At 26.2% G+C, this 16,429-nt stretch overlaps 2 protein-coding genes across 2 annotated transcripts in view; one reads left to right on the forward strand and one right to left on the reverse strand.

Annotated features, from left to right (window-relative positions):
- Positions 1-16,429, reverse strand: part of dpr1 (defective proboscis extension response 1) — a 363,596-nt gene that overhangs the window by 159,378 nt on the left and 187,789 nt on the right. The gene's annotated exons all lie outside the window — the stretch shown is intronic.
- LOC105368657 (E3 ubiquitin-protein ligase MARCH3-like) overlaps positions 10,851-16,429 on the forward strand; it is a 33,539-nt gene continuing 27,960 nt past the window's right edge. Inside the window, exon 1 of the mRNA XM_011507720.1 lies at positions 10,851-10,924. Coding sequence (XP_011506022.1) covers positions 10,906-10,924 — 19 coding nt within the window. The 5' untranslated portion in view covers positions 10,851-10,905. The remainder of the gene's footprint in view (positions 10,925-16,429) is intronic.

The raw sequence follows: 16,429 nt of genomic DNA on the forward strand, positions 1-16,429 counted from the left end.
ATTTTATTTATTTAATTATATTTTTTATTTTACTCTCTTATTACGTTTCTATGTTAACAATCAGCCATAATGTGTATAATCTGTTATTCAAATCAATATTATTCAAATATATTATTAATATTTGTTACCACGAATGTAATACTAAATTTTGCAAGTAAAATTTTAATAATTTTATATTTAATAATAATGTGTATTCTTTTAGTAAATTTGAATGTACATTCGTACCATCCTCGAAACGCAGTAACTTTAATATAATCAAATTCATTTATGTTCATTAATGATTTTTAGTTATAAATATATATGAAAAAATATTTACTTTTTATTGTTATAATTTTATCGTTGAGTTTTATCTTATTTTCATAAAGAAAAAGAGGAGTTACTAGTTTTTCGTATTTCAAGTGAGACATACAAATAATAAGACGGATGATCAAGTTTACTTTTTATAATATTCAAAAAGTTAAAAAGTTACTTTTACAAATATGTTGATCAAGAAAGTTTTACTTAACTAATAAAGAAATTTAGTAATTAATTAATAAATGATTACTATTATATATAATAATATGGATAATTAATGATTAACAATTAATAATCGTTCTTTAACCTATTTTTCTTTTATATTATTGAAATAAATCAAATGAATGAATTTAGAAAATATGTTAACCGATCGATCAAATTTGGTAAATATTTGAATATGAATGTATGATTTATATTCTGTATTTTGAAAATGTAAAATCTTAAGATTATGTTCGTGTAATCAAATTACGTTATTAAAGGAGAAAGAGAGAAGTTTGATTGGAAAAAAAAACTAAAAAAAAACGACAATTGATATAAAAATATTATTTTTCTTTTTTTTGCAATAAAATAACAAAGTATGCTATTTTCATTACGCGTATCCAGATGTACCAATGTATTCTATTTATTTTTCATTAAATATTACTGCTTTGTTTATTACAACAGTTAACTTATAAATACATTTATTCTTTATAGAAATGACAATTAAAAAATTAATAATGCATTTGTCCATTTATATTTAACGATTTGAGAATAGAAAAATGTTAAACAAAGTACTCTGTTCTCTTGTGATGTGCTGGAGCTTTGAATTTTATGTGACCAATACAGCAGCACAGTGACTTAAAAGGGACAAAGAGAGAGAGAGAGAGAGAGAGAGAGAGAGAGAGAGAGTGAGCAAGTTGCACGGCGTGTGTTTCTGTAGTATGTGTGTACGCATGCGTCGCAGTGAGTTGGTAAAGGTAGAGTTGCGTGAATACAAAAGAGTGAATACACAGTAGACCGTTCAATGGGAAGTACACTATTTGAGTATGAGTAAGTAGAAAACTAAAAGAGATAGACCCCCACAGGCGACGACGACTGATACGTGAGAAGGTATATAATGTATATACACACATACACACGCACACAGAAAATGAAAACGAGAGAGAGAGAGAGAGAGAGAGAGAGTGAGATTAATGAAAATTAAATTAACTTCTCGTTTATTAAACTTTTTTTAATCTAAAATTTTGCTTATTTTTACTCTTGATTTTAGCAAAATTATATATGAAGAAATATTCAAAATTATTTCATGAATAAACAAAATGTTCCTTACATAAAGTTATTTTCCTTCAATTATTGTTTAAATGTATATAATTTCAGAATCAATTATACAATTTGTTAAAGTGAAAATGAATTGTGATTAATAGAGGTATTTATATAATAGGAAATTTGTTTATAGAACATGTATCTGTTCAATACATTATTATCAGAATGTGAAATATTCAGGATGAATCTAACAAATATTCACGCGTGGAGGCAACAAACAAGTTATTTATCGTTATTTGAAATCGATATTTAATAGCTATTTGAAGAGACTTCAAATTGTTATTTAGTATTTTCGTTTTATTATTATTCTTTTGAAAGTTCTGTAAATAGTACATTATACAACATAATCACTATCACCTATATAAATAAAAAATATTATTCAATAAATGAAAATACGATCGCTCCTTTCTATTATTGATGGTTGCCTGTGTACTACACGTCACTCGTGTTCGAAGCTTCGCATTTGGTTTTTTCATAAGCTCTTGTCCCATACAGATATATATATATATATATATATATATACCAACAGTAGATCAAATTTGATTAATTCAAAAAAAAAGTCGACAAAATAATTAAAATAATTAAGTATGGAATTATAGACGTGGAAAGTGTATATGCTGCTAGTGTTTAGCATTTTTGGAATTCGAACGAACGAATAAGAAGAAAATAGAAAATTTATCAAATATATAGTCAAGAAAATTACATTTCATTATTTGTCAGTGTTCCATTAAATGTGTTTATAGTCAATCGACAAATAATTAGATAACATTCTTAAATTATCCAGATACTTTCTTCTTTAAGTACAGCACATTGAATATATTAAAGTACTTAATCTTTTAAGAGCTGCTCTTAACATATCCTTAGTTATACTTAAGGTAAGTCGCTTATCTTGATAATAATTAATCCTTAATAAAACATACCAAATGTTAAATTTATATACAGATATAAACTTCGATATGGAATATTTTAATTTTATAAACAATAAATTTAATTTGAATTTGCATTTTAAATTATGAGGGAAACTATGTTTACTTGAACATAAACTCGTTCCATTGAACGTAAACTCCACATGATCGTTCTCTCACACAGATTCACATTTTCTCATATGTTTAAGGGAAAAAGAAAGAAAATAAGGATAAAAGGATAGATATCAAATGAAAAAAAAAAGAAAAAAAAATAAGGAACTAAACTAAAATAATGAGAATGAACGGATTATTGCTGAGAAATTGTGGATGCTCAAACGGACGCGTAAACTCACACGGAATATGTTACCCTTACCAGGCAACTCGGAAAATTTGTATCGTACAACTATGTTGGCTACAGCTGCCCACCAACGCATATATACATACAGTTTCTCACATTTACTGTCTCACTCCAGTGGTTCAAAAGCTACCAGGTAGTATATTTGAGAAGAACGGGAAGCGGTTTGTTTAAATTTATCGGTTCACTATAGTTGACAGGTGTAGAAGCTTTGCTCATCCTCTCCCTCTACGTCTTTATTTAGTATTTTACCTAGCTTCTTTTTCTCTGTCATTTATCAAACTTGAGAGAAAATGTGAAAGATAGAAAACGGGAGAGTGGAAGAAGCAAGTCAGATATATAAGAAATGAATAATTTACGCGTTAACGGACTTTTTTATAGAATGAGCTGTGGTGTCTTCGTTTTCCCACCAACGATTAAAACTTTCGACTACATGTGCATAAATAATTAATGATCTCAAATATATTTATTACGCTGATTTTATATTAAGCGCCGGTATTTTTTTTTTTTTTTTTTTTTTTTTTTGCAAAAATTGCGTATATCTATTTTTTCCACGCCTGGGAAGTACATTAATTTGAATATTGTTTCACTCATATCTCACGCATATTTAAACGATTTTATGATGAATTTATGTTTTTAAATATCCGCATAATGATATGAAGCATCGAGGTAAATTTATTAATCTAATCATTAAGTCAGAAAAAAAGCCCTCACTTTTTCATTAAGAATTTTAGAAGAAGAAGAAGATGAAGAAGAAAGCTTAAGAAAACAATATTTATTATATTTTTAACCGGAAATTTAAATAAACGAATTTTTCGAATTTCTTCAAAGGATGCATAGAAATTGCTAAGTGCACAATTTCTTCATGCTATAATGAAGCTTTAAATAATAATTATTTTAATTTTCAACGTTCTCAAAAATATTTAACAATACAACTCAATAAATACGAATGCTTATATATATATATATATACTTTTTTTCATCCTGAATACATGTATCCTACTGTTGAGCTATTTATCATTCATCAGTAGTTTAACATTGACACGGCCATTGAATTAATCAATAATTAAGCAACTCTCATCGAATCACTACTTGGATACGTGACCACACGTTTACGTTCGATTCTCGGTTTCTCATCAAAGTGTTTTCTTAGGCTCGACTGCAGGATATTCAACACAGTTTTGAAAGATTTTTAATTACGTTTATTTTGAAAGGCAAGCAAATAAATAAACTATATCTAACTGCTATATATTTATGAGGCGGGTATACATATATCCAATTTTTTTTAAACATGCGTCAATAAATATTGACACTTTGCTCAGATATAATTTAAGGTAGGGATATATATATATATATATATATATATATATATATATTTTTTTTTTGATTTTTTAAATCAATAATTGCATTTGAAATCTAGTAAATTTATTTCACTTCGCTTCATTCAATATTTTATTATTCTGTCGTATACATACATTGACATGCGTATACATTCTGGATCTTACGAACTTCTTATTTGTGCATTTTCTAAAATATTAACGGATTTATAAAGGTGGCTGGCTGCTTCATATGTGAATAAAGTAAATTTAATGTAAATCGAAAACGTGAACTTATGAAACGAAATAGAAAAAAAAAGTAATAATATTATATGTAAAAAAGATATAAGTGTGAAATAGAAAAATGAGAAGAGGAAAGAGCGGGAAAGAGAGAAGGAAAAAGAGTTCGAAGCGTAATTCGTGTTAAAGGGTCTTCAATCGCTGTTTTTTCTACTTGTCTTAATAGCTTAAAAAATGTATTTTTTTTTTTTTTTTTTTTTTTTTTTTTTCTTTTTTTGTTTTATTTTGTGTTAGGGAAATCAAGAAAAAATATAATATTAATCTATCCTGGTAACAATCTGCATAATATATAGAAATTAAATAAAATCTTAACTATGAATTGATGATTAATATAGAAATTCAATTTTCTTCAAAATATATTTACAATAAGTTTATTTATTTGCCTTTAATTTAAGCAATTACAGAACAACACCATGTTTACATATTGCGTTAGTGCATTGGAAATATTAAAAATTTGAATATTTTATATATTAATGAAATTAATTTTGGGCTTCGAAGTATATGATTAAATGTACATACAAATCAGTTTTGCAAATATATTATTTCACTAAAGCTTGTAGAAAATAATCGAAACTATATTACTGATTTAAATGAATAACGCAAGCTATTTTCTAACGAAAGCTATTTAATCGTTCAATTTTTCTTATTATTTTTTATTCATTTATGATTATTTGAATACTACTTATTTATTTGAATAAAAATTTTCGTTTCAATTATTATTCTCCAATTTCTTTTATCATATTATTAACTATAATATATAAAGAAACATCTAGGAATTAAAAACATTGATTGAACATACTCTTAATATGTGTAAAAATGATTTCTCAAAGATTTTTTTACTAAAACACACAAGTATAATAATAGGTAATGAAAAAAATACTAAGTTAAAAGAGTTTTGCAAGAAAGATGAGAGGGAGAGAGTAGCAACAATATTGAAAGTTTACATTTCATTGATTTTTGCGGTATTTTGATTATATCTGTTGATGATCGGATAAAATATTCAATTATTAAAACTTCTCATTCTTCATAAAGATTCGACAAATCGTTTTATTAATGTAATAACTCATAAGTTTGCGAACCAACAATAATTTTAAAAAATATATCACAAAACTGAGATTATTTATCATTATATAAGGTATCGGAATAATGCAAATATTTTGACATGATAGAGAATATTGAATATTTATTAGTGTTTGATCTATTAATCCAGAACTGTAGATAATTTAACTTAGATAATTTAAGGAGTTATCTATTTCATTTTACATATAATAGGATAAATATGAATAATATATATATGTATAACATATATCGTATATTAAAAATAAAATATAATTATATGTATTTCAATTTTAGGCGCTGAAACTATATTTATTAAAGAATGTTTAATGAAATAATAAAGTGATGTATAGTCTTTAATTATAGATAGGAGATCAAATTTATAATATTTATAGTTCCACCATTATTCATTATAATTATCACAGATAAATATTAAACTTCGAAATAGATAATATTTTGATATTATATTTCGAAATAGATGTCAATGGAGATAAACGAAGCATATCTACGATTAATAATTAAGCAAATTCTTTCAAATTTTATATAAAAAATAAATATTCTTATAAAAATCATTCGAAAATATATGTCGAATAAATAAGACTACGAGAGGAAAATATAAATAATATCCACAATACACTCATTACCTATTTCCATATGCTATGTACAAACAATTCTTAAACCATATAATCTAAATCCATTTCCCAAGAGAATACATACAGTAAAAATATGAATGTATAGAAAATTATTATTAATAAGATTATTAATAAGATTATTAATAAACAAAACATTTACGACGATTCTAACAGCTAAAATAAAAATAAAAACAATCACAATAATAGATAAAAGAACTTGTTATATAATAACATTTATAATTCATGGTTATGAGTTTTTTAATTTGTATTTATAAGCCACGTATAAAAATAATTGTTTAAATATAGTAGAAATATTAATTTTTTATACCTAATGTAGCAAAGAACCAATAATGATAAAATATCAATAATGGACAAATAAATCATTTTTTTTATTTACCTGGACAGGGAGTGAACTGAAATACCATATGTGATCATTGAAAATGATAGCACAAACTAGAAATATATTTTCAAAATTTTCTATACAAATATTATTTTTAATATAATTGGTAAAGTAATAATTATCATATTAATTTTAAAATTAAATCATTATTTTAATATATTTAAATATATAATTTGATTAATTTTTTAATTTGAAACTGAATAAAAATGATGTTATTCATCTGTATAAAAATCTGTCAATATAAATATTGGATATATAAGTATAGTTTTATAAACAATTTTATAAAAATAATCCATTTAAAAAATATGGTAATAAGTGTTCAATATTAATACGCATTATCAAAAGAAAATATATTCATAAAATGATTTTTATTATTATATTCAGAAACAAGCAAATGTACTAGCCATATATTATGTATGCAAAATATGTATAAAATAAATGTTATATGAGATTTAACACCTTTCAAAAGAATTAAATTTCGCAGATACATCTGACAGAAATTATAATAAATGTTTTTTAATAATTATCAAATTAATGAAAAAATTTTGTTCAAGTTAATAGTAGTTAAAAAAAAAATCTTTTTTTATAAAAAAATTTACAAAAGAATTATATCGAGTAATCAAAATTTCTTAAATTTTTCTTCAAAAGTTATTTATAAAAACTTCAATAATTATAAAAACGGCAATCGAAGTTTTCTAAGAATTAATTTTTTACAATTAAACATATCGTACATTAAATGATACATAAAAAATGGAAGCTAGAAACTTTGAAGGAATATATAATGTTTGTGATTTTCAAATCCAATTCGGTAACTCAATTCGAATGGAATATTTTAATATTTTGAAGGAAACTTTAAATAGTCGTTAATTAATATTAAGATATAAGGCAAAAGTTTCAGTTAGACAAACAAAGTAATATCTACTTTAATATCAAATACATTTTAATTAAATATTTGAAGTTTAAAGTAAAATGAATGTAATATAAGGTTGAAAAATTAATCAAATACTACTTTCGTATCTTAATAAATTTTTATAACGATTTTATTTTATTGAAAATACAATTAATAGTTTACATATTCCTACAAATGTAACAGATTTAAAATCCTTTAGAGAATAGAGAAAGCATTTATGATAAAATTTTTTATACTTATCATATCTGCTATCAATTAATTACTAAGTTCAAATGAAATGAATAAATATTGTATTGGAATTGCTCGATAATAATTTTGACAAAATACTTACTAGAAAACATCTTCTTAGCTTTTTTTCAATCAATGGAATAGCCGTACCTTTCATTCGCTCAAAAAAAAAAAAAAAAAAAGAAAAAAAGAAAAAGAAACGAAATAAATGAAAGTGAGTAAAACAGATGACTATGAACGGCTTATAGTTCACGGATTATGAAGATTAATTAACTGTGGGAGTTCGTCGAGGCTTTAAATTGAATCTTTGAAGTACTAGGCTGCTACTTCTGATTAATGCCTTCAAGCATCGAGCGCATCTCCTTATTCTTTTGGTTCGTCTAAGCCTTAATATTCGTCTTTTATCTTTCTCGATTTTCCGCAAGCAGTAATGAAGTAAGAATATATCGAAGATCAGTCCACTCGATTACATAGCATAAAATTTATTATTCTCAATTCTCCTCTTGGACTTTATTTGCATTTCATTATTATTTTTCGAGATATAGAACGATTTTCATATATTGAACCATTAAAGAATTCTTAAGATTTTTATCGAATATTATATTTAAAAATGCTAGAGCTGTTCGAAAAATACAATTTCTTCATTCGTCATATATTTGCATAAAAATATTGTTCCCGTTCTTTTTCAATATTATTATTATAACTGCTACTAATATTTAAAAAACAGAATTTACCATACTTTGCAATAATTAAAAGTTAATAATTCTTATTAATATCAAAACTATCATTTTTAATTAATATTAATTCTTGAGTGAAATATAAGATTAGTTTATAATAAGTGAGAACGTGTCTTCAAAATTATCATTCTAACGTTCTTTTATTGATACGAATATTTATTATTCTAATCTAATCTCATTTAATTAGATGATTTATATTATTATATGTATTACGCATACATTCTTTTAGGATAAAATAATACACAATGAAAAAATCACTATCAAATGCATTGACTGATACTCGATATTTCAACTTCTACATCAAGTTCTTTTATCGATATAAGAGGTAAACAAGGATATAATAAAAATGCTGGTAAAAAAAAAACACAAAAATATTGTTTTTATTTTTGGAATTATTTATAAAACTTTTAACAATACTGGCATATGATTTATTAATTGAAATTATGCAAAGGTATAATAATACGACTGACTAAATATAAATTTATTATTATTTTTATGAAATATTTTTTTTAAATTATTACATGAAAAAATAATTATATCTCATAAAAGCAATAAAAATTGACTTTACATTGTTAATATTAAAATAATAATTTCCAATATTACCAACAGTATCTGATTTTATATTGAAATATATGCAATATATTTTGTCTATTATCATATAAAATGAATTATATTCGAAATTTACGGTTAATATTGATATGTTAAAAATACATTTTTTATAGAAGCTTCGTTTCGCAATTTCAATTAAATGTTATTCAAATTAATCTATAGTAAGAATCAGTCTTTAATTTATTTATACGTGATCGTTACGATTTATTTATTAAAAACAGTTAAGAAAATCAATCGAACTATATGAATTATAATATATAAATAAATAAATAAATAAATAAATTTCAAATCGAATTCAAATGTCAATATGAGTATATTGGTTAGAAGCCGTAATATACCATTTTTATAATAAAATAAAAGGTCATTACATTCAAATGAAATAAAATCAAGATATTACAAGCCATTATTTATTTTTTCAAACTGATTAAAAAATATTATCTCATAAATTTAGCTCTATATATTACGAATGTAAGTTGTAAAATACTCTAAAAACAGACTATCTACGATGTCATTTCACATTAAAAGATCTTTATGTATACACGAATATTTTTCTCTTTAACTGTGTAAAAGCTTTAATAATATTTTTCATATAACAGAATATTTTAATATCTATTCGAGTTTCGTCCAGAAAGAATATACCTTAAAGCTGAATATAATAACGAGAATCATCGTCCTGATTTCATAAGAATTTAAATATCTTGAAATAAAAATGTTTCGTCTTTGGTTGTTTTCTTCCCACGGTGAACTGTCGCATGCTTTCATTCTGATTTGTTGGTCTTTATTATTGTACAGAATAAAATTATATTAAATAACAAATGGCACGTTAAATAAATTATTATTTTATTATTTTGACATAAAAATTTTATAACGATTATCATGTTTACTCCGAGTTGTATAAATATATATATATATTTTTTTTTTTAATAATCTGCAAGACATTATTATTTTGATTAGTTAAGCCGTACGAATTTTAAATAGCCAATGAAAATAAAAAATTTAATTCATCTATGTCGCTTAGTAATTTCAGTCATTCGAAGCTTATGACATGATACTTTTTAGTAAGTAAAAAAAAAAGGATAGAAAAAACTAAAGTTATCGAAATAAAGAACTCCTACAAAAAGTGCAAGCAACGAGGAGAATTAATCAAATTTTCTCATCAGAAAGTTTTCACTATATATTTGTTTCCCTTTCTCTCACTCTCATTCTTCTCTGTAATCTTTTCTTTCTTATTCGAGAGTTTATTTTTGTATCGTTCTTTCAATTTTTACAGAGCTTGTAAAGTTCAGTTTCTATGTAATTGTTAAGTTCTATCTAATTAGATTGAATATCTTATTAAACGCCAGTAAAATATTTGAGAAGATAACAAGTTTATGCACGCGTGTATGCGTGTATGCGAAAGAGAGAAATAGCAAGAGCCAAGGTGCGTAAAAGAAAGATAGAGATAGGAATGAAACAAAAGAATATATAACGCACCGAGCAAACAAAGATGTCCATCGCTTCTAATTTACGTTCGTCGTCGTATTTTGCCATTCACTTTTGATTTCAACACTTCAAGCAACACCCACCAATATTTCAAAGTATCGTTACTCTTATTTTCAGTTTTTATAATACGCAGAGATAAAGGTGTAAAGAACAAGTGAGTAGGAGTGAGAGAAGAAAGTGTAGAAAAGAAAGGAGGAGGGCATACGCAAAGGAAAAGATTCCGAAGGAATTTGATAATTTCTCAGAGAGCAATTCGGCATTTTCTCCGAGATTAGATGCGAGTGGCTTAAACAAAGTGAGTAGGACTGTAACGACGGAGAGAGAGAGAGAGAGAGAGAGAGAGAGCGCGATATATCGGACATGACGTCGTTCAGTGGGAATGACAGTTGACACAAGAGGTTAGTTGGCTCCTTTACTTTCTCGATTTCTTTTCTCGACTTTTACCGTAACCTCTAAATGCTCCATACCTTTTCCTTCTGTACTATCACTATTCAGTTTTTATCGCAGGCTCAACTCAACTGCGTGATCCCATTTTTTTCATCTCGACGCCTTTTTCTTCTGTGGTTTTCTCAGCACTCATACTTCCAACGTCGCACACAGAGCTAAAGTTATGCGCCGGTAGGGAACGATTCAGGAAACATTTCCAATTTCAGATAAAATTCACGGGAAATTTGCCGAGAAATAACGATCGAGAAAAGGTTTTCTTTATTTCCTTGCATGTCTTAATGAGCTCGCGTGAGCTTGAAAGTATATAGCGTAAAGCCGTGGGGTAAAGTTTAAAATGAAGTTTTTAATGATTTATTTGGATATTTCATTAAAATAATGAATATACAAGAACGCTGGATGTAACTTATTTACACGTGCGATTAAAAATATTCACTTTTAATATCACACGGTTTTACATTAATTTTTTTTTTTTTTTTTTAAATGCTTATAATACATTAGTAAAAGGGCCAAAATATAAGAATCAGTCGATATAATAATTCTAATACTTTGCTTATTGATGTAGAACTAAATTTTCTTTTTGATTGTCAAAATAAAAAATAATGAATCAATAAGTTTTGTGAAATAAACTGTAACAATCCAATATCTATGGGATATTCTGCGAATAATCCATAGTATATTTCATATATTAAGGGTATAAAATTACCATTCAAATGAACTATTATGAATAAATTTTTAAATTTTTTAATTTAAAGTCTAACTTATTAATACTAAGTTTGCCAAATTTGAATCGTCTTTTCGCGTAAATAAATGATCAAAATTCCATAATTATCTCCAAGAAAGTGTACCCGCCCTATATACAATAAGTCGCTTAGTTATTATTTTAACAAGTTCATAAAATACATTACAGATATTATAGGCATTAATAAGTTAAAACTATAACTAATCAGATTAAAGGATCTTTTCAGGCAATAAGTTTTAACAGTTAAATTCTAATTTTCGTTATTCTACGAAACAATTGATAATTAATTATTAGATAATTAAATCCCCGCTGGTAATTATATTTTAACTTACATCAACAAAAATTGAATAAACTAAATATTAGTGTCATTATGTAAATTAAATAATAAAATTGAAATGTTGAGGTCGTTATTTCTATTTTAATGACAATATAAAGCCATCTTAAGTACTCGGACTATTGTACAATAAATAACTTTTATTGCCTTAGTTGATAGATAGATATTCTTGCTTAATATACATTGACACCTAAAATTGTAAAGAGTTTAAGTTGAATAATAAATAGCTGAAATGTAAAATCCATGATAATGAACGATTGTAAAGGTATTATTACTTTAAGAATTTAAAATTATATCAATAAAATATGGATAAATTTGTTGTATAGATTTTGTATTGAGAAAAGGGTTAAAGTGGAGCGAATGTATTATGTAAAATGTTAAAAATTAATATTAAAAATCAATATTCGTGAGTATATAAATAAAAAGTAAATATATGCAAATAACAACACAATAAAACGTTTTAAATATTATGTATTTATAATAATTATTTTTAAAATATTTATCGGTCAATACAAAACTGACTTTAATTGTATCGTTTCTTTTTTCCTCATTTTTTTTTTTTTAATTTTCTTTTAGATAATTAATATTATAGCATATTATTATATAGTAATTATCTCTAGCTGATAATCGATATTTTTAATGCAATAATATTGATTTATAAACATAGATTTGTAAATTTCCTTATAAATTTACATACTTTGTTGGTCTATTCTGTATTCCAATAATTGGATATTTGAGTTTATCCAATTTAATTATCATTACAATCATGGTTTTAATGGATAAAGATATTATTTGGTAGTATTCCTATAGTTGATGTATTTATAATACGTAATTAACTCAGTAGTTGGTACTTTATTGATACGCTTATACATTGCTTCCGTCTTTAATAATTATTCTCATTATTAATTGTATAACTTTCACTCTATCATAAATTTACACCATTTAGAATTACTGTTACCTTGGCTATGCTCGTTAGTTATATATATATATATATATATATATATATATTTGTTTTTAATAGTATATTTAACGAGTAAATTAGAAACGAGGTGAAGTGAATTTAACAAATATTTTATTTTAACACACAATACATAGATATGAATCATGAAATCTACTATATCGTTTCTTCACGCAACATACATTTTATGATATATAATTTATATTTTACATTAATTTGTTCTAACTTACCAAAATTTTCTACATTATTTTACGGACAATAATTTTTTTTCTTCAGTAAATTATGAAAATTATCAAGGTATCTGTAGTTTCTCTTGAAATCATGTTTTTAAGTTCTAAAAATTTAAAAATTGTCTTCCTTAATATTGCTAAGCGTAATTAGTCATTCTATAATAATAATAATAATAATAATAGTAACTAAAATTTATTAAAATAAATATTTATAATAAATTAAACGTGAGTTCGTTAATAGTTGAGGCTGAATAATTTTAATTTATTAATCTTAAGGAGCTGTTCGAAAGTTGTGTAGTGGTGATGTAATTCTTGGCTCCAACTGCCAATGCTTCAATAGCTTAGTTTGCCGTCCTCCCTAGCAGACGCCCGAGAAATTATTAGGTGGAAGGGCTGTACAAGAGTCGTGAGAGTTGGTTAATTATATATTTATTATATAATTTATTACACTATTTACATATGGGTGTTGTAGAATCTTCTTGTATCTTATATGAAGATATGATTTCTTGATTGGCTTCTTATACAGGAGGTGTCACTACACAAGATGCCTTGAAATCGTTTAATTCATGTAAATTGCACAGGTAAATAATTGCTGCACACTTTTGAGTGGAGAGTGTGAGATAATCTTGATGATTGTCTTATGGCCGGTTCTGTTGCCGACTGACAATAATTGAAGAGAACAAATGTATCAACGTACTTACAGCGATATCGTAATTCAATCTGATTCAGCGGTGAGAGGAACACGAATCATGTGGGGCGTGACTCCTTTACTCACCAGCATAAACTATTCTTGATCTGCGAATTACTAGCACTTATTTCTGTGTTGAGTGAATTTTTTGGCTTGGTTTCCTTGGACAATTAATTTCTATTACTTGACCTTTCCCTAGACTGCTCACTCTAACTCTGTGTGATTTGTCTTTTTCGGAAGAAAGGCACTTGGTTGGTTGCCCACGCGGACTACGTGTTCCTGGTGTCCCCCGCGGACAGCCCTTTGGCTGCCCACGCAGACTGCCTATTCCAATAATCCCCCGCGAACAGCCTCTTTTCGCTGCCTTGTTCCCATCTTGAAAGCCTCTTCCATGAGTCCCCACTCAAGGAGCTTCTGATCTTAGTTTTACAATCAGGGCGCACCGCTTTTCGGAGTTATGCTAATTGTACACGCCCTTTTCCCACTTCATAAGAAATTAGGCTTAGACAATGAGAATATCGATGGAGTATCTCTGGCGGCAATGCGTGAAGTGGAATATTTGCCCCTTTCCGGGACTCATCGTGGCGGGGGTGATTTTTGGTCAAGCCTATGGCCTATGCAATCAGCAACATTTGTCGTACTTGACAACAACGCATGCGTATGCCCTTGTGGCATTGAAGGCACACGTGCGACGCAAATGTCGAGAGTCGCGCGTGCCGCGTTTCGGGTTGCAACGAATTCTCAAGAAATGTTTTTCACTCGATTGTTTTCAAATATCTTACGTCTCAAAAATATACTCTTGTAAACAAGCTAGCCGGGTTTTGATGGTAAGTCGCAAGGGTCGTTCATTGCATTAAAAACAATTACTATGTCTTTAATACGAAAAACAAATACAAATAAAGTGGCTGTTTACGAGTTCACAGATGTACAAACCTTTTCGAGTCTCATGCAACCTTTTGGCCGAGACTTTCTTACTTTTTCGTATCCGTTCGATGATTCCCTTTTTATTAGCTGTTGAAGGTTTTTCTAGTAAATATAATTCGAGAGATTTTCTTTTCACTCTCAAACAGGAGCATTCAATTATTAAAATCAGAAATTTTATTGATGTTTTATGGAAGTTTGAATTTTCCTCGATATATCATAAATTTAGATAATTATATATTAAAAGTATTTAATACTGTTCGATTAAATGCCATTATGTGAAAATCTATCTAAGATCGGTCTTTCTACGCTGTATATTTGTTAATGCGCATGTATTATTTAGTAATACTATTATTAAAATAAATACTCTAGTTAAGTCAGTTTAATGAAGCTCTTCGTTATTATGAATCTCAAAGTAAGTTTACATCATTAAATTAAAATGTGCACTTCTAATCAAACCTTTCACAATTAATTGAGCGTAGTAGGTGCTTGAACTATATTTTACTTTCGAATTATGAATTTAACATGGATAACTTGTAAGTGCACCTTTCGAAAAATTGAACATCAATGCACAATATTTTAAATTAGTAGATGTATCTTAATGTTATATTATTTATATCAATTCATGGAAATATTTGTTTTATAAAATTTTATACAAAATCTTTGATTTTATGTGTAGGAATTGATTAGTATTAAGAAAAGTTAAATTGTCATTAATTTTGGGTTGATTATTGGACTTTCTTACACTTATTTTTCAAGTACATTAATTATTTGTTAGATGTTTTTATATAAAAAAGTTGCTTAAGTGAATTATAATGTATTCTTGTCGGAAATTAGAAAATTGAATATTATAAGTGAGCTTATTAATATTTAATATACTAACTGTCTATGTTTTAAATTTTTATTTATTAAAAATAAAATTTATTGAAATAAAAAAATATCCTATTAAAATTTTAATTGCTACATTCAATGAATATGTCTCGTGCCAATTTATTCGACAGACTGTTACATAAAAAATAATCTTCCAATTAGATCAAATCACTTGTTATAATATATAGAAGTACATAATGTTTAATCATTTAAAAACTTTAAACCTTTTATACATATGCGTAGAAAATTTATAATAATAATATTTCGTATAAATTTCGCATAAGTTTCTTCATATGTAATATAATTATATTAGATTGATTAACATTGTGCTACCAAATAGATTCTTATTGCTTCTTTAAAACCATATTTAATGATTATATGCTCCTAATAAAGTTGGAAATTCCTGATAGAAGGAAAAATCTTGAGTTTTGTATATTCTCATTGTTTCAAACGTATACTTAAGTCAATATTAACTACTGTATTATTTTCTCTTTGATGTAACACTTAATCAATGGCGTTCATTCGATTGCTAAGGGAGCGACGAGAATTAATTCAACTAGCAATAAGCATAAGTGCCCAGTATATACATTACCCGAATTGCTAAGTATTTAGTAGGTATCGTCCATCCGTAAAGTCGGCCATTGTGTGCGCCGAATTAACTGTAGATGTACAGATTAGAAACTGGATAGACAACATGGGTATGCGTGTGTTTGTGC

The sequence above is a fragment of the Ceratosolen solmsi genome, unplaced genomic scaffold (genome assembly GCF_000503995.2).
Source record: "Ceratosolen solmsi marchali unplaced genomic scaffold, CerSol_1.0 scaffold1, whole genome shotgun sequence".
In the NCBI taxonomy this organism is placed as follows: domain Eukaryota; kingdom Metazoa; phylum Arthropoda; class Insecta; order Hymenoptera; family Agaonidae; genus Ceratosolen; species Ceratosolen solmsi.